The sequence below is a fragment of the Asterias amurensis genome, chromosome 6 (assembly GCF_032118995.1).
Source record: "Asterias amurensis chromosome 6, ASM3211899v1".
NCBI lineage: Eukaryota > Metazoa > Echinodermata > Asteroidea > Forcipulatida > Asteriidae > Asterias > Asterias amurensis.
The window spans coordinates 7,528,939-7,548,975 of NC_092653.1; the positions used below are offsets into that span (position 1 = coordinate 7,528,939).

The 20,037-nt window shown below is 38.1% G+C and overlaps 2 protein-coding genes across 3 annotated transcripts in view; one reads left to right on the forward strand and one right to left on the reverse strand.

Annotated features, from left to right (window-relative positions):
* LOC139938286 (vacuolar protein sorting-associated protein 33A-like) overlaps positions 1–1,279 on the reverse strand; it is an 18,930-nt gene extending 17,651 nt beyond the window's left edge. For both annotated transcript variants that reach the window (XR_011786120.1, XM_071933703.1), the window contains exon 1: positions 1,169–1,279. Coding sequence is in view for 1 of the 2 variants with exons in the window: in XM_071933703.1 (XP_071789804.1) it covers positions 1,169–1,270 (102 nt within the window). In the remaining variant the exon portion in view is untranslated. The remainder of the gene's footprint in view (positions 1–1,168) is intronic.
* Positions 1,280–8,418: 7,139 nt separating this feature from the next.
* Positions 8,419–20,037, forward strand: part of LOC139938850 (uncharacterized) — a 38,725-nt gene continuing 27,106 nt past the window's right edge. Inside the window, exons 1-9 of the mRNA XM_071934491.1 lie at positions 8,419–8,539; positions 10,165–10,381; positions 11,549–11,661; positions 12,006–12,253; positions 12,698–12,965; positions 14,027–14,155; positions 14,883–15,005; positions 15,621–15,939; positions 18,520–18,632. Coding sequence (XP_071790592.1) covers positions 8,503–8,539; positions 10,165–10,381; positions 11,549–11,661; positions 12,006–12,253; positions 12,698–12,965; positions 14,027–14,155; positions 14,883–15,005; positions 15,621–15,939; positions 18,520–18,632 — 1,567 coding nt within the window. The 5' untranslated portion in view covers positions 8,419–8,502. The remainder of the gene's footprint in view (positions 8,540–10,164; positions 10,382–11,548; positions 11,662–12,005; positions 12,254–12,697; positions 12,966–14,026; positions 14,156–14,882; positions 15,006–15,620; positions 15,940–18,519; positions 18,633–20,037) is intronic.

Here is a 20,037-nt window from a genome sequence, read left to right on the forward strand (position 1 = left end):
CCCTCTCCCTCACCTCACACGCCTTTTTAATAATTGATTTGCAATATAATGCAGCTTTTTATGCGCCCTTTGACTTTGCCAACAATTTTTTTTTTTTTTTTTTTTTTTTCCTTCTTTTTTTTTTTCCCGCAACTTTCAGAACAATTTATTTTATACATTGTAAATATTTGTCTCTCCTTAATCAATTATTTCTTAAATAATGTGAAAACGGGTGATTTTTCCTATGTTTTAATCTCTGTATATTTTCCTGTAATTCGACCTCCGGTCGCCATGGGAATTTGTTTTTAAAATAATAAACCAATTATGAATGAATGAATGAATGAATATTGCGATATATTGTCAGCGATATATCGTGAATAAAATAAATCGATATCGCCCAAGCTTAGGTGAAAACATGTACTTTCAATGTAAATCTTGTTGTTTTACATGAAAAATACGGAACATCTGTATCTGTATAGTTAAGCCAGTAAAAAAATGTCTAAAGACACATCACACCAGCTAAAGACACATCATTTTAGTGAAAACATTTTACTGGTAAAATCATGGCACTTTTGACAGACATGCATGTCTGTAGAAATTCGGGAAAAGTTTCCGTTTAGGGCGCCACCACTTTTTCATGCGATATAAAATAATACAGCATCTAATTTACCTCAATGAGATATCCCTTTTTGTAAAAATGAGTGAAAAAATTGTGTCGCCATACAGAAAGTTATCCGAAATTTGTCCAGTCAAAAAAACGCATTTTATTTTCAAAATTATTAAAAAATTCTGAAAAATTTCTTTTTTGTTTTGTTTTTTATTTGCACTGGATCATCTTTTTTGTTTTGTTTTTTATTTGCACTGGATCAGTAAAAACTAAAGGAACCGGCTTGGCTATTTGTTGGAAGAAAGGCGTCTATAGATGACGTATTAAAACGAAAAAGGTAAATTGTTTGTTACAATGATAATTAGGAATGAGTACCACGGTAATAAAATGGGGTTTGACATTCTTCTCAAGAACGGGTGCCCCGCCCCTCCCTACCCTCTTCTTACAACAATATAATTTTATAAACACTGCACACCAAACTGGTCAGCTCAGGGGTGTTTACAATTTCGGCCTTGTTAAGAAGTGGAAAAACTATCCCATTAATCCTTTCTTTTTAACAGCAAACTGGACCAGTATTATTACCTTGCTTCCGACACACTTTTCTAAACAATCGACCAATTCTCGTCTCGCTACCTCCCTCCAAACTGCCAAGTTGATACGACCTCCGCTCAAGTGTGTGGCCATTTTGCACAACACTTTACCGAATAATAACTTTGTAGTCGGTTCACCCAATAGTTAATTTGTCATTACAGTATCCCAGTCATACCTTTTTATGCCAGTCTGCATAGGAGACACGACTTTAGAATAGTGAGAATAAAAAAACCTTGAGGGCGCCCTTTAATGCTTCTCTGTGAGTTTTTGAGATTGCAGCAGGATCGCGGAATCTTTGGCAAGAAATCACTGTAATTATTGTGTTTCAATTTAAACGTGTTCTTGTTATTATTTCTTTATAATTGAGTAGTGTTCTTGTTGTTTTGATTCCATAATATTGATTTATTCCAGTGACATAATAAGGCTAAACAATTAAATAGTTTAGGTTTTTTTAGCAGACGACATCGATCAATCAATCAAAACAGCTGTCTTCAAAAGAAAATAGAGAACTTTTAAATGAGTCATAACAAACTGTCATGGTCGAGGAAATAATAGCTTATTTCTTTTTTCAAAGATATTGCGCACAGTGGAAGTGCTTATTTCATTTCATCATATTTTGATTACCCCCAATTAGTTGCAGACTGCTCAATTAATATTGTCATTGATTGTTAAGTTATTAATAATTAAAGTGTACAAAACCCCTTGAAGAATCTACACTTTTGGTGTGCTATTAAGTATAATGTTAACTAAAAGTACAAGTTGATTGTTATGGTCACGGTGACTAATGACTTACACATATGGATTAAAAAAGGCTGTTTAATTTAATTTTTATTATATTTTTAAAATTATGATTGACCATTAACAAATATTGTATCGTTGCCGTTCCTAGATCATGGGTGTCACAGTTCAGCCGAGTGGTTTTGGAGGGCACTTCTACTCTCTTCTCCGAACACCAATGACCAAAGCCTACCATGCTTACCAAGCCTACCATGCCTACCAGGACAGGCTCTACAAGGAGCAAAGAACCATCTGGAGCAGTATTGAGACCATTTCCAAAAGTTTGGTTTGTGTACAAAAGACCAACTTCATTTGGAGCAAAAACTCTCAGAGAGAGAGAGGCGGATTCAGAAAAACAGAGACTGCATGTTGACACGTTCGATTCTACCTCCATGGTTGATCAATGAGTGCGTTTGTCTACTGCAGAAAAGGAAAACATCTATCTACATGGTCATTCTAGTTATTAAGGCTTTTCAGCATCTAGACAAGAAAGAGAATTAGACAATGAAGAAATTTCAGTTTTAGATGTGGGAGGAAAACTCCAGAGAACTATTCCAGGGAAATCCCCGTAGGATTCGATCCAGGGTCCCAGAGGTGGAAAGTAGAGACAAGACACCACTACTCCAACCTGACTCCTTATTGTCACCTACATGTAACTGCATCTTTCCTGCCATCTGAATGACATGGCTGATTTTATGCTTTTGTGATTCTATGAGGAGGGCGCCGCCTAGGGTGAGTATAGCAAGTCGTGGATGAGTGGTTGAGATGCACTTTTTACTCACCTCACAAAAACTACTTGCAACTCAGTAGTTGCTGCACAGTGGCTGCGGCACAGCGGCTGTTGCACACTGGCTGCTGCACAGTAGGTGCTGCACGCACAGTGGCTGCTGCACGCACAGTGGCTGCTGCACGCACAGTGGCTGCTGCACAGTAGGTGCTGCACAGTGGCTGATGCACAGTGGCTGATGCACACAGTGGCTGCTGCCCAGTGGCTGCTACCAAGTGGCTGTTGCACAGTATGTGCTGCACAGTGGCTGCTGCACAGTGGCTGCTGCACAGTGGCTGCTGCACAGTGGCTGCTACACAGTATGTGCTGCACAGTGGCTGCTGCAAAGTGGCTGCTGTACAGTGGTTGCTGCACACAGTGGCTGCTCCCCCAGTGGCTGCTACACAGTATGTGCTGCACAGCGGCTGTTGCACACTGGCTGCTGCACAGTAGGTGCTGCACGCACAGTGGCTGCTGCACACTGGCTGCTGCACAGTAGGTGCTGCACAGTGGCTGATGCACACAGTGGCTGCTGCCCAGTGGCTGCTACCAAGTGGTTGTTGCACAGTATGTGCTGCACAGTGGCTGCTGCACAGTGGCTGCTGCACAGTGGCTGCTGCACAGTGGCTGCTGCACAGTGGCTGCTGCACAGTGGCTGCTGCACAGTGGCTGCTGCACAGTGGCTGCTGCACAGTGGCTGCTGCACAGTGGCTGCTGCACAGTGGCTGCTGCACACAGTGGCTGCTCCCCCAGTGGCTGCTACACAGTATGTGCTGCACAGTGGCCATGCTGCACAGTGGCTGCTGCACAGTGGCTGCTGCACACAGTGGCTGCTCCCCCAGTGGCTGATGCACAGTGGCTGCTGCCCAGTGGCCGCTGCCCAGTGGCTGCTCACCAGTGGCTGCTCACCAGTGGCTGCTACCCAGTGGCCGCTGCGTAGTGGCCGCTGCACACAGTGGCCGCTGCCCAGTAGTGGTCGCTGCCCAGTAGTGGCCGCTGCCCAGTAGTGGCCGCTTCACAGTGGCCGCTGCACAGTAGCTGCTGCACAGCAGCCGCTAACAGCAGTTGCAGCACAGCCGCTATCACTCAGTGGCTGCCACTCAGTGGCTGCAGCACAGCCGCTGTTGCACAGTAGTTGCAGTGCACAGAAGTTGCTGCATAGTGGCAATGGCCACACAATTTGTTGGGCAAAACAAAATTGTTTTGTTCATCTTCCAGGGTTGGATAGGCCCTTTGGGTTCCAGCTGTGACATGGCAAGTTCACCAACTGGGTATCTCAATTATCTTTGTAAATAAATTTCCCAAAATACCGGATCCATTCCAGCATGGCACTGTTTGTTACTGAATGTACAGCACAGATGACCAAGTTGTTTTTATTATGACAGTACCATTTATAAAGGAACTACTATTCACTAGCTCCAGAGCGTATTAAGGGTCAGAGGTCAAGGCTATCAGGAAGTTGGCATACGTTGTGTTCATTATGTTTTAAATCTTCATTAAAATCTTCACTCGTTTTCACTGTTTTAGAACATCGAGTTTGTTCTTCTAGGATCAAAACTAATTGTTTTACTGAAAATCTATAGCATTTCAGGCAAAAAAAAATCAATTGTAAACAAAAAAGGAAAAAACCTGCACAAAACAAAAACAAACAAACAAATCAAACTAACAGGATGAACAAACCCCAGCCCCACCAATCCCCAACCCCCAAAGTCACCCCATTAAAGACACTGGACACTATTGGTAATTGTCAAAGACCAGTCTTCTCACCTGGTGTATCTCAACATAATGCATAAAATAACAAACCAGGGGTCGATTTCACAAAGAGTTTAGAACTCATCTTATCTCGAGTAAGGACGAGTAACTCATCCTAACTTAGGGTTAATCTTATGGTCTGCATGCTACAGTGCAGGGTTGGGACTCGTCCTAAAGACTAAGATTAGTCTTAAGTTAGGAAGAGATTTGTGAAATCGACGGCTGTGAAAATTTGAGCTCAATTGATCGTCGAAGTTGCAAGATAATAATGAAAGAAAAAACACCCTTGTCACAGGAAGTTGTGTGCTTTCAGATGCTTGATTTTGGAACCTCAAAATCTAATCCTAAGGTCTCGAAATCAAATTCGTGGAGAATTACTTCTTTCTCGAAAACTTCTTTCTCGAAAATTGTTACTAGGATATCTTTGCTTACACAGCTAATACAGAAATTCGCCGTTTGCCCTCAAGCGAAGAATGTTGGTCGTAGGTGCAGAATAAGCCGGTAAGCAGAGCCATGAAATTGGGCCCATGTCCTTTACTATAAGGAATACTGAGGAAAATTAACAAAGGAAAAAAAACTAAACTCAAAGAAAGAAATCTGAGTTATAACAGAAATCTTATTTGCCATTCTTAATGGTTTATCACAATACAGTTAAGTACACGTTGTTGTGATGTATGGTGCCCTTGGACAAACTGCACATAATACTGCCTTCATGGTTTTTGAAGAAAGGATTAAAGCAATTCTTTTATATTTTGTGTTACATGAGCTGTGATTCAGAAAAAAAAAGTAAATTTAGAACCACTATCAAGCTTTTACTATAATATGCTAAGCGAGAAATAATAAGTGAACCAGTCAAAAATGGAATGGCGATTCAGAGGTTTTTGACCCCATTTTTGTGATGAGCAAGATTTTTTTAATGATTATCAAATCAATGAGGAAGGCCAAAACTTTATGAATACATTTTGAACACTGAGCCCACTACAGTTAACAGTAAAAATGTAAGCCACAATACAAGTCACAAAAGACAATCCAACCAAAGTATTCAATTAAAAATTCTCACAGCCAAAAATTACAGGAACTCAAAACAAATTGGTTAACAACTCATCCAAGAGCGATTAGCTACAAAATCTTACAGTAATAAACATGTAAAATGATGCGTTTTCAGGGCTTTCAGACTAGGAACCAGGGCCTTGGTCTTTTGTGTACAAGGGACAAACTACACGCCATAGTCTGATGAATACAAAAGGTCCGAGGCTGGAATATTTACCTCTATTGTTGCCAAATAGTATAGGACTTTTCCTGGACTGTTGATCATGTCATGCTTTGAGCCAACCTGGACTTGCCCTACTTCAATTGTTCCATAGTCTAGATTGTGACCCTGACGGGAAGAATGAAAGGGATTTGGTCAATAGGGTCGCAGGTCACACCATTCTGATTTCATTTCAACTGAAACTCTGGTTAAAACTTTGTTATTTCAAGAAAAGACTGTTGTTGTCGTTTTGGCAAATGCGAATTCAACTATTGAGAGTTGTATATAAAGACATTACCCTGGACATAATTGTCAGGGTAATGCTGTATGATTTCACCTCAATTGAAACTCTGGTGAAAATTTGTTATTTCAAGAAATGAGTGTGAAAAACTGGGGTTGTAGTTTTGTTGTTTGTATTGATGAAATCAACAGTTGTACATAACAGGCATTTATATTCTTCCTACTTTAGTCCAATTTGGATTTGTTGTTCCCTTGGGAAGATCTAAAAAAAAAATGTGATTGAACAGCTTGAAAAGACTAAGAATTTGCTACATGAACATGTAGGTCGGTCCTTTTACTCAATAAAATTTGCCTACTTTTTTTCCAAGGGACAAACATCATATCTGACATAAAAAGATGGACATAATTATCAGGATGTTGGTGAACAAATAACAAACACCCTGGGGAGCCCATTGAGGGTCTTTCACTGTGAATTCATAGGCCTAAAGAAATCTGTTGAGAGAAAACTAAGAAACAAAATGTCCATTTTAAAGGCACTGGAAACTACTGGTAATTACTCAAAATAATTGTTAGCACAAAAAGTTACTTAGTAATGAGCAATGGATAGCTGTTGATAGTATAAAACGGTGTGAGAAACTGCTACAGTCTGAAGTAACATAGTTTTTGAGAAAGAGGTAATTTCTCACTCAAATGTTAAAAGACTTCAGCCCTGATGCCTTTATTAGCATCTGAAAGCACACAAATGTGTGCAAGCCAAGGTTTTTTTCTTTTCATTATTCTCCTGCAACTTCAATTGGTAAATACTTTTCTAAAAATCAATTAAGTGCCATCTCTTTACGATGTTTCTTGAAAACTAGAGAATCGGACAGAATCTGCAACTCATTGAACAACCATTCCTTTAACATTGTATCAGGTACTGGTACAAACTATTACAATGCAAAATGTTTCTCTCTCTAAACCCAAATCCTGGAAAATCCCTGACTACAAAGGGGTTTTGGGAGGACTGTACCCTCTGGTACAAAACTATTTTGAACAAAAAATCTCAACACAAAACTTTTTTTTACGAAAACATACATGTATATGTTTACACATTAGTTCGAAGTCAAGCATCAGTGCACACAACTGCATTGTGACTGCTATATTTTTGGTCTAGCTAAAAAAAAAGTGTGTTACGAATAGTCACAGCTTTTGATAATATTTTTCTTTTTGTTAAGCCTGTACTTAGGTTAGACTTCTAAATATGTACAACTACTTACATTTACAGTTGAAGAAAACACTGAACAAATATGAGAAAATTGTTGCCCTTTTTCCAAGATAGACTTTCCTGTCTGAAATGATAATTCTTGTTTAATTAATTAAAGGCAGTGGACTCTATTGGTAATTACTCAAAATAATTATAAGCATAAAACCTTTCTTGGTGACGAGTAATGGGGAGAGGTTGATGGTATAAAACATTGTGAGAAACGGCTCCCTCTGAAGTGCCATAGTTTTTGAGAAAGAAGTAATTTTCCACGAATTTGATTTTGAGACCTCAGATTTAGAACTTGAGGTCTCAAAATCAACCGTCTAAATGCACACAACTTCGTGTGACAGGGGTGTTTTTTCTTTCATTATTATCTCGCAACTTCGATGACCGATTGAGCTCAAATTTTCACAGGTTAGTTATTTTATGCATATGTTGAGATACACCAACTGTGAAGGCTAGCCTTTGACAATTACCAATAGTGTCCACTGCCTTTAAATGTTCTGATAAGATAGTTTACCAGAACATGACATCAATGCCTTCCCTTCTTGTCTTCTCTCCTTTGGGTCCTTCAGGCCCTAAGGGCAAGGAGGTTAAATGTAAAGTAGAAAAGGGCATATAGTAATCCAAGCTTGCTATTTAAAATACCAGACAAAACTAAGCATCTACTCAAATTCTTTGAGCAGCTTATCAAATTGTTTATAATAATAATAATAATAATAATAATGAACCATTTTTGTAGAGGGGCATATCACAGTCACAGAGAAGTCTCTATGCGCTTTGAAATGAAAACAAAAGAGAAGTTAAAGTTAAATAATAGATTCCATCTGTGTGGTTCGAACGATTGATTCACAAGGAAATGCAAGTTTTTATGCAACAACTATTATTGCTCAGTGTTCAAATCAAGATTGTACCCGGCACAAAATAATTGAGAATCAGCATATTTATGTCAAGTTCGTTCAAAAAAAAAAAAAATTGTTTTTTTTGTTTGCTACAAAGGTAGGACAGCTGCTTGTGTGTTTTTTGTTGAGGTTCCTGGTCCTGCAACGGCTGAGCGAACAAACCTCCGTCACCCTTGTTTACGTCACAGTTGAATTGAACACCTTTGTCCAAACTTGACTGTGGCCCTCAACTCGCTCGAGTGCCCGGATCTGCTTACATCACAGGGGAGCCTGCACTGTTGGAAGGAAGGTTAGAAAAGGTATATACTTCATAATAGAAAGAAGCTGGCTTTATTTAGTTGCCATAAAACTGAGCTGAAGGAAAATATTTTGTGTGCGGTTCTCGTACAGCCAGAAATGTGGATCTTGTCTGCTTTTCTGATTTTACTTTTAGGTAAGTTTATCATTTAAGTTTGTCATATTTTTTTTCCCCAAAAAGTTGTTTTGATAAAAAGCGTGGAAAGTTTTGATTGTCAGTTTTGCTAGCAGGCTTTCAGGCCAACAAAACTTTTTACCAACAAATAACCATTTATGTACAAGAAGCAACAAATTGTTCTCCTTAAAGGGAAGGTACATGTTTGGTATTTACTCAATACAAATATTAACTTAAAAAACGACTTAGTAACAAGCATTGGAAAGCTGTTGATAGTATAAAACATTGTGGGAAACGACTCCCTCCGAGGTAATGTGGTTTTTGAGAAAGAGGTAATTTCTCACTAAAATAATAAAAGACTTCTAATGTAGCTAGAAGTATTTTATTCTTATCTGAAAGCACACAATTTGCGTGAAGGCACACAATTTCGTCCAACAAGGGTGTTTTTTCTTTCATCATACATGTACTTGCAACTGCTATGACCAATTGAGCCCAAATTTTCACAGGCTTGATATTTTATGGTTATGATGGGATACACCAAGTGAGAAGACTGGTCTTTGACAATTACCAATAGTGTACCTTCCTTTAATATGGAGACAGCCAACATAGAGCTGGATAGCTCAGTTGGTAGAGCAATGGTATGTAATCTGGAGGTCATTGGTTCAACTCTAGTCAATTTTTCTTTGTTCAAACCCAAAACTATTTAAAAACTCGATCTGCTCATCTGGAGGTTGCTACATGCAAAGGCTTGACCTGAACCATTTGACATAGCAACTGTCTCTATTAGTCTGAGGAATTCAAATGTAAGCGGTACATTGTGTCTAAATAAGCAAATCATTGTACCAGACACTATTCAAATTTAAAGCCATTGGACACTTTCGGAACAGAAAAAAAACAGTTCACAGATTTACAAATAACTTACAGGGTTTACTTACTAAGGTAATGGTGAAAGACTTCTTTTAAAATATTATTCCATGAAATGCTTTACTGTTTGAGAAAACACTAAAACAATTATCAATTCTCGATATCGAGAATTACGGATTTATTTTAAACACATATCATGACACGGAGAAACGTGCGGAAACAAGGGTTATTTTCTCCCGACTCCGATGACCAATTGAGCCTAAATCTTCACAGGTTTTTCATTTTATATATAAGTTGTGATACATGAAGTGTAGGCCTTTGGACAATACTGTTTACCGAAAATGTCTGTGGGATTTAACTCGCAAATAGTTCATTTCATAATAGTATTAATAACACAATACTTGTAAACCACAACTTATCCACCTCACAAGAAGTCACTCAAGGCGCGACAAAAAGGAACAATTAACAGAAAAACAAGACACAATTAAACTGCGCCATTAACATGAGGTGAGTCTTAAAAGAAGTGTTGAAGGAGTTGAGGGTTGAAATGTTGTGAGGAAGGCTGCTTCAAAGCCGAGGGGCAGCAGTACGGAGAGATCTGTCTCCCAAGGAGTAAAAAGATCTCGGTTCAGTCAGAAGATGTTGACGTGCTGAACGAAGACCAGCTCAACTTGAGTTATAAGGCTTAATGAGTTCAGATAAATATGACTGTGCAGTTCCATGTGTTGACCGGTAGGTTAGAAACATGAGTTTGTAAATGAGTCTAAATTTTATCCGCTCAGCTCTTGACGAGAGTCACGCCCAGGCTGTGACTCCCTCGGGCGATCATGCGGAGCCCTATATAATCTTCTCCAGCCATCATCAGATTCTCCGCTTTAACCTCGATCTGACCGACCAGAGGGTTCTGCAGTCTAATGCCGGCAGCACTGTGGCTTTGGATTTTGACTATGTACGAGGATTTTACTATTGGAGTAATCAGGATGACAGGAAGATCTATAGGTGAGGAACTCATTCATGTTTTCTTTGTTCAGCCTCAAATCAATTAAAAGTTACCCAGTCAGTCTCCCTTGTGGTTTATTATTTAAAATTTCTCTCTCCTCAGTCTGGTGGCGCAAATTGCACTGCAGACTGGCCAGTACAAGTTAACGCCAACCATCTCAATGTGCTGCTGATCTTGATGCAGCTGCCTTACCCGGTTCAGTCCAATAATATTTGCTGGACAACCTCTTCTTTTCTCTTCCTCTTGACCAACCCCTGGATTAGTTCTTCGTTTATTTAATAATATTAATTTTTATTTTTTTTATCCATACACCGATGTGTGTTAGCACTGTATACTCAGTACTTTCCCCCCCGAGTCCTGTGAAAAAATATCACAGGCATGTTACTTGGGTAGGATTCGAACCCACAGCCCTTGCAGTGCAGTGTCTTACCAACTAGACTACCGAGATTGCCCGGTAGCTAGAGGCAGTTTGAATCCTATGTTTTAGCAGCGGGTACCGCACTGATACAATATATGTTAAATTTGCATCGGGGATAAAGAATATTAATTTTGTTTTTTACCCATATAATTCACCGATGTGTGTTAGCACTGTATACTCATTGGTACTCGGTACTTATTTAATAACTGAACAAAAAAGTTGCATCCCCTTTAAAGCACATATAACATTGATAATTATCAAAGACCTGCGCTCAAACAGGCTTTTTCAAACACAATATCAACCTCTACCCTCACAGGTATCCATTACCCCTTATCATGAGAAACAATTAAATGCTTCTGTCTCAGGACAGGGATTCGAACCCACACTCTGGTGACTTAACCACCAGAATCTTAGTTCAATGCTCTTATAACCACTGGGCTAGTCACACCACTAGTCACAGGTCGAAATTCTAGTTGAACCTAGTTAAACTGAGTTTAACTGGAACTAGTTGAAAACCAGTTGATAAACTAGTTAAACACAGTTAAAACCAGTTGGTTTAATATTGAAAATGGACAGACACCAACTGGTTTATAATTTAAACCTAGTTGAACACAGTTAAACCTAGTCCAAACCAGTTGGTTAATATGGAAAATGGACGACTTTGGTCACTATCCAGTTAAACCAGTTGACCCCAGTTAACTAGGTCCAACTGGAATTTTGACCTGCGACTGTTTTTTAATGATTTAAGGGCTCCTCTCGAGGGTGGGGATAGAGAACTGGTCGTTTCCAACCAAGACACGTCGGAAGTGGATGGAATCGCAGTGGACTGGGTCAACAATCAACTCTACTGGGCAGATAAATGTAAGTTATTCACTCACAAGTAGCTTTTTAAAATTTTATGCAGCCAATCAAACCAGGAACACCTATTATTTAGATCTTTTAAGTGCGCTACACAACACAAGTGACCAACGGCTTTACATCGCCAACCAAAGGATGAAGCACATCATGGTTAGACAATTAGACTCTTGTTTAAGGACACCGTTGACACAACTGGGACTCAAACCCAAACTCTGCTGATCAGAGACACCAGAGTTTGACTCTGGTGCTCTTAACAGCTCGGCCAGGGCATGCCACCTGGACTGAGATACAAATAATTTTTTTTTATGAATTTGTTTCTTCTTCTCCCCCCCCCCCCTTCATGATAGCGTTTGGAACCATCCATCGTCTGGATCTAGACGGCTTCACCAACGAAGTCATCCTCATCGCGACCGGCATCAAAAAACCAAAAGCAATCGTTTTAGACCCCCACAATGATCTGATGTATTTCACCGACGTCGACGGAGGTGAACCAACCATCCAGCGGGCCAGGATGAGTACCGGTTCAGACCAGGAAGTCATCATATCACAGGGTATTGAGAAGCCTAATGGCGTCACGTTAGACTACAACACAAACGTGAGTCAGTCTTGCACATTCAGCCATGATATTTTCTTCCTACTTTAAGGCCCAGTCCATATGCAGCAATAACGAGAACGATAACAACAACTTTGCAAAGAGAAGGCATTCTATTGGTTAAATTGCTCCGCACAGAATACACCCACGCTTATCAACCAATCGGGGTGTGTATTAACGTGCGTTATCGAGGCCTGCGTGACCTGGCCTTTAGTCTAATTTTTCCCTTTTTTGGCCCTTGGGAAAAAATTGAATAGCCTCAAAAGTACATTTAATCCTACACCATGTGTAGGTTGGCCCTTGTCATCTTTGAAAATGATTTTACCTTTTTTTCCAAGGACAAAATATCAAGGACAAAATATTACATAAATCATGAATGATTAGCAAATTTAACACAAGGGATTCTTTTAAACTTCCACTGATCAAATATTTTCTAAAAATGTCCAGAGGCTCTTCTTCGCCGATGCACGCACAAACAGGATAGAATCCTGTGCCGTGGACGGCTCGGACCGCACCGTGCTGTTCCAGGGATACTTCTTCCACCATCCATTTTCTCTGTCACTCTACGATGACCGAATTTACTGGACAGAGTTGTTACTGCAACCCATCGTCAATGCGCACAAGGATACGGGGAGCGATATTTCGTATATACTTTCCTGGTCTCTTTTCCCCTATGTGATTCATGTTGTCCATCCGTCAAGGCAGCCCCTCACTGGTAAGAAACTATAACATTTTTTTTAATGCAAGTCCCAAGACACACAAGACACACAAGGCCTGAAGGCCACTTCAAGTTCTTGGCATCATTTAACTTTTTTCCAGGGGCTGTTGCCACCTACTCCTGGGGCTGAAACAAGGTTACCCCCTTTACACTTAGTCCATATGGATGTAGGCATGGGTATCATCCATCAGAAGCCTGACTGGTAGAGCAGAAAACACTACCTCCAAGTGTCTTGCTTCCTGACCAGGACTTGAACCCACACTCTGCTGATCAAACACCAGAGCTTGAATCCTGTGCTCTTAACCGCTAGACCTTGAGACATTACTGCTTGGAAAGCTTCTGCCTAGCGCTTGTAGTTATTTTTTTTACTGGTACAGAATTAATTTTACTAGACGAGACTTAGAAAATACTTGGACAAGCACAAAGAGAAACTAATTTATCTTCAATATGTAAGGGTACTTGCATACTCAAACAGAACTGAAAGATATTTATCAGCCCCATACAGCAGTCAACATTTTAACAAAGATAAGATACACAGATATAAACACAATGAGGTATAGCCTAGCCTATTTCTCAATTGAAAAACACAAGAAGACAAAATACCCAGCTGGCCATGATCATTGACTTCATTCCCAATCATTAATCTACTCAGTGAAAGTTGTCTGTTTAAACAAGGTAAAACCATTGAAAACGACTGATGTTGGAGATTTTTGATCTAACGTGGCAGGTTCATTTGAGGCATTTCTTTGTACTTCCGTGTGTAGATTATATTATGAATCCATATATTTGAAAATAAAACTTTGGGATGGGTGGGTAGGCCAAAGAATTTTTTTTTTTAATATCATAATTTGTTTACATTGGCTAAGATATAAATCAAACCATAATGCACAAATCAAATTTGTATTTAAACATAGAAATGCATTCATCAAATCCCCCCCCCCCCCCAGAATAGTGATAGGACAGGACTTTGCTAAAGTGTCCGAAGTTCGTACTACACTTTCTGCACTTTCAAGATGGACAGTAAATTTAATCTATTCAATTTATGCAAATTTATTCAGATGGTAACTTCTGTGCAGCCAATGGCGGGAGAGGGTTGTGTGAGAGTCTTTGTACGTCCTACTCTAACGGTTACACCTGCAGTTGCTTGGACGGTTTTGCTATCAATGAAGATTTGCATAATTGTGACGGTAAGAACAAACAGAAGACAAATTTACTGTTTGTTTGTTTGTTTGTTTGTTTGTTTGTTTGTTTGTTTGTTTGTTTGTTTGTTTGTTTGTTTGTTTGTTTGTTTTAACGTCTATGATTATGAACTGCACAAATCAAGAAATTGTGATTCAGTAACTAGACGACAATATTTATTCTAGTCATTGAGAAATCAGCAGTAAGCTGGGGGATTCGAACCCACAACCTTGTGATTGCAAGTCCTGCAGTCTGACCACTTGACCACAGTGTTAAAGGCGCAGGACACGTTTGGTAATTATTCAAAATAATTGTTGCCGTAAAAACTTACTTGGTTACGAGCAATGGAAAGCTGTTGACAGTTTAAAACATCGTGAGAAATGGCTCCCACTGATATAACGTATTTTTTTGAGAAAAAGGTAATTTTCTTAAATTTTTCTATAACAACTTCGAATGGAGTCCAAAAGCGAGAATACTGGTCTTTGACAATTACCAAAGGTGGCCAGTTCCATTAAGATATTTAATACATACTAAAAAGGTAGTTATTGTTTACTTTGAGCAAAACATTTTTAATGGGACTGCTTTTTGACTTGTTTGTAAAGTTTTTCTTTATCATTTCAATGTAACTTTGATATCACTTCTGAATTTGTCATAATTATTGAAAGAAAAAAAAATGAGGTCCATACCTCAAGATTTTGTTGAGTGAAAACTTGTTTTATTGTTTACACCCGACAGATGTAAATGAGTGTGGTGTTAATAACGGGGGCTGTACACACATTTGTAATAACATGCTCGGATCATTCGAATGTCAGTGCCTTGGGGGATTCGCATTGGAGGAAGATGGCTTCACGTGCACAGGTAGGTTGGGAGGTTGTCTCAAGCCGTGTTCCAACTGGATTTTTTTTCCCCGCTGCCACGCGGAAAGTTACCGTAATGATCTTTGGTGTAATTCTACCGTCTGTTTCCAACCGAACTGATGTTCCCAATGTTTGCATAGCGTTTTCTGCACGGAGCTGTTCCCGTTGGAATTTTTCCCTGGGGACTATTTTAAGCAGCCTGAAAAATCGCGGTACTGTAACCAAATCAGTCAGGCAAAATTGTATTATTCGATTAGGAAAAATGTGGTTTGTCATGCTTAAGAAGGCGAAAATGGTTAACATTTTTTTGTCGTGAAATAATCAGGCTCAGGCTCGATATTTGTTTTCATTATTTTTGAGTATTTTTTTCATTTAAAAGTAATAAAGCATCTTAAAGGTTGTTAGAAAAAGTTCCTGCTTTTATTAAAGTTGATTTGTAATCAAACCATAAATGTTGCAGGGGAAATAGTTTGGTTCTATTTGTACAAAGAAACATGATTGTGTATTCTAATAACAGTAGACCTGAGTATTAAAATGAATGCAAACTTTACAATGTATTTCTTTTTACCAATTCTGGTTCAAGAATCTAAACTTCGCATTTCATTTCATCCAACAGACCACAATGAATGCAATAGCAATGCTGCAGGGTGCGAGTACGCCTGCCACAACACCGACTCGGGCTTCTATTGCTCATGTCCGGCAGGGTACCAGCTGCAGGTAGACCAGCTCCACTGCGAAGACGTTAACGAGTGCGTGCCCGTGTCGCCGTGCCCCGTCGAGGCGCAGTGCATTAACCACGATGGAAGCTACAGTTGCATCTGCCCAACTGGGTTTGTCTTCGATGCAGTAGGTGGTATGTGTCAAGATGTGGACGAGTGCGTGTCGGGGCAGAGCTCTTGTACCCAGCGATGCGATAATCAACCTGGAGGTCACAGGTAAGCAAAATTAAACTTACGCCATATTCCCATCTACCTTTTTTTTGACAATTAAATCAATGAGGATGCATGGTAAGCTGATGTCCCTGTCAATTTACAGCGACCATGATGTATTAAACAGGCCGGATTTCCGCGCAGCTGTGGTAGCTTAACAGGGCCGCTAAAAAGTCCAATGGAAAAAGCTCTGTGATGTAAACCTACCAATGACCATGCTGTTTTATCGTTTATGTCTAAGGGGCTAGAAATAAACCTTGATTACTGTTATTATTACTATTATTATTAAAAGATTTCAAAATCTATTGAACTTGGTTCATACTTCATTAGCAATCACCATGACAGACAAACAACAAATAAATCAAGCAATAATGAAATGCAGGTGACATGCCCCAGACTACATTTGTTGTTAACAAACCTTCCAATAAGTATAAAACTCCCAATTGAAAAATATTAAACAAAATACGTAATAATATTCTGTGATTGTTATGGGTAAGTTTCACCCATTGTAACTCCTGCAAACTTTGTATTGTTATTCTGTGTTGTATATCAAGTTCCTTGTATCTTATGCATGAATAGTCCCAAAATGCAACGAGGTCGTCAAAATATTTAGGGATTATCACAATTTATTTTTGCTGAATCACTACATTTCAGTCTACCAATACACTACATGTCCTATATGTATGTAAACAAGTCTTTTTACCAGCATGTTTTTATTGGTTGATTTGTTTGTTGTTTTCGGTTCTGGTTTTTGCTATTTTGTTTTGTTTTAGGGAAAATATGCAGTCTGAGGTATATTTGCCTTCATGTTCATTGTTTGTTGATTTGCTTATTGTTTGTGTGTTGTGGTGTTTATTAATTTTTTCATGAATTGAAGGCACAATTTCTCAGGATTTAAAATTGAACTTTATGTTGAATCACTGCCTTTCAGTCTACCAATACCTAGTGAACAGTCCCAGTATGTAAACAAGGAATTAAAAGTACAATTTCTCAGGGATTAAAAGTAAAATTTTACAGGAATTAAAAGTACAATTTCTCTGGAAATAAACGACAATTTCTCAGGATTTAAAAGTACAATTTCTATGGAATTAAATTACAATTTCTCAGGATTTAAAAGAACGATTTCTCTGGAAATAAAGTACAATTTCTCTGGAATTAAAAGTACAATTTCTCTGGAATTAAAAGTACAATTTCTCTGGAAATAAAGTACAATTTCTCTGGAAATAAAGTACGATTTCTCTGAAAATAAAGTACAATTTCTCTGGAAATAAAAGTACAATTTCTCAGGAATTAAAAGTACAATTTCTCAGGATTTAAAAGTACAATTTCTCAGTAATTAAAAGTACAATTTCTCAGTAATTAAAAGTACAATTTCTCTGGAAATAAAGTACAATTTCCCAGGAATTAAAAGTACAATTTCCCAGGAATTAAAAGTACAATTTCTCTGGAAATAAAGTACAATTTCTCTGAAAATAAAGTACAATTTCTCTGGAAATAAAGTACAATTTCTCTGGAAATAAAGTACAATTTCTCAGGTTTTAAAAGTACAATTTATCTGGAATTAAAGTACAATTTCTCAGGATTTAAAAGTACAATTTCTCAGTAATTAAAAGTACAATTTCTCAGTAATTAAAAGTACAATTTCTCTGGAAATAAAGTACAATTTCCCAGGAATTAAAAGTACAATTTCCCAGGAATTAAAAGTACAATTTCTCTGGAAATAAAGTACAATTTCTCTGGAAATAAAGTACAATTTCTCAGTAATTAAAAGTACAATTTCTCAGTAATTAAAAGTACAATTTCTCTGGAAATAAAGTACAATTTCCCAGGAATTAAAAGTACAATTTCCCAGGAATTAAAAGTACAATTTCTCTGGAAATAAAGTACAATTTCTCTGGAAATAAAGTACAATTTCTCTGGAAATAAAGTACAATTTCTCTGGAAATAAAGTACAATTTCTCTGGAAATAAAGTACAATTTCTCAGGAAATAAAGTACAATTTCTCAGGATTTAAAAGTACAATTTATCTGGAATTAAAGTACAATTTCTCAGGATTTAAAAGTACAATTTCTATGGTTTTCTCTCAAAACTTGGTGTTTATAAGACTTACAAGCTTGCATTTGTTGTGCCCCCCCCCCCACCTGGTGTTTAGTAATTTTTGTCACATACAAAAATGTTTGGCATGAACCCCACTTTTTGGCGGCAACATTTTCTGCTGTATAAAGCAGCTCTTTGATATTAGGTCAAGGTAACTGGGTTTAATTGTATTGAGCCAATTAAAGTGTGCTAAGCAAAATCAAAGTAAAAGTGTGCTCTGTTTATTGTCTGATATCTTATTTCTGCTAAGCAAGATTTTGTTTCTGTGCTTAGAAAAGTTTACCAATACAAACTAAAGTTTATTGTTAGTGTTAACTTGAGCAAAACACTTTTTAATAGGACTGCTATTTAAATTTGTTGGTTAGGCCTAATTTGTTTCTTTAACATTTCAATGTAATTTTGATAACAAAATGAGGCCCAACCACAAGGTTTTGAAAAACGCCATGGGTCCAGGTATTGAATGGATGATATTGAATTGTGTATTTTCAGCTGTAGTTGTCATGAGGGTTTCCTACTGGAAGATGACGGTATTACGTGCACTGACATCAATGAATGTGAGGAGCTGCTGAGTAACTGCCAGCAAACATGCGTCAATATTGTTGGTAAGAGTCAATTTCAACTGAGTCCAAGAACTCACTCTGCAAAAGTGAAGTTAATAACGACCCACTAAAAGCTAAAGTAGTTATCCCTGCAGATTTTCTACCTTCCGCCCAGGTAGTACTTAAAAGGCAGGACAGTTCTTTTAAAAACTGAAAAGTTTCTGAACTCCGTAAAAAGTACTCTTAACTCTGCAGTAGAATATAAAGCAAGACAGTTCTCTAAAGAACAAATCTACATGGCAAGTAGATATACACACATGGTGTTACCGCAAACCTATAGAGTCAATTTCCTTTTTTAGAGGCCTGTATTTTTCAGCATTTTTCTTCATTGGTTTTTTTTATTGGTGGCTTACATTTGGCTTTACAGTTCGCACTATTGTGATAAATAGGGCCCAATTTCATAAAGCTACTGTTAAGCTGAAAATACTGCTCAACAAATTTCTTTGCTATAAGCAAAATTTGAGTCAGGCACCAAACTCTATGTAATTTGGGGTGAATTCTGCTAAGCAATACTATTCTGTGTTTAGCGCGCTTTTGTGCTTACAGGCATTATACAATTGGGTCCTTGATGTGCTGTACTGTAAACAGATCATAACAAATGAAAAACCTTGGTGGTTTTAATAAAAGACCCGGATAATGAAAGGGGGCTAGACATCAATCCTTCGATATAGGGCAGAATATTTGAACCAACTATTCATGATATCAGACACATTCATGCATTCATGCTATTGTTGTTGGCATTCTATGAAAGCTTCTGAGTATTGCTTTCCAAAATGCTTTCAAAAATAGTCTGGCAACATGAGAAGGCCCGGTGAATTCCTTTGTCGAGGAACTAGAGCTAAAGGGGATTTTTTTTTGTAAATAAAAAGACGAAAAAAATAGAGAACAGTCATTGTTTGTAATGTTAACAGTTAGGGTGTACAATGGACAGGTTTTTATGGGGGTGAAAATGGGGGACTTTCCCATACATATCCGGGGCTGATTTCATAAGACTTTATTTCAGGGAAAACATGTCAGCAACAAAAGCACAGAAAGATTATCATGGTTTTAAATCCGGGACATATTCAATAGGTATTGTGAAAATTTGCTTTTTTTTTGTCAGAACAAGAAAAGTTCTTGCTTAAAGATATAATTTAATTTGAACAAATCAACTTTAAATTTAAATGTTTTTAAGTATTAAAGTGTGCAACAAATGAATTGTTTCTATTGGGGTTGAAGTGGATCTGATGTTTTGATTGTAAAACTGCTTGATTAATTGTTCTGTTCTTTTTTGTGTTAATATTCTTTATGATGCTTTTGGAAAACAGGTTTATTTATGATTGCCGGGCCACTGTTCAATTGTTGAAAAAGAAGGATTTGTTGTTTTCAATAGAAAATTTTGCAAGCTGTGTGGCCTTTATTCAAAATT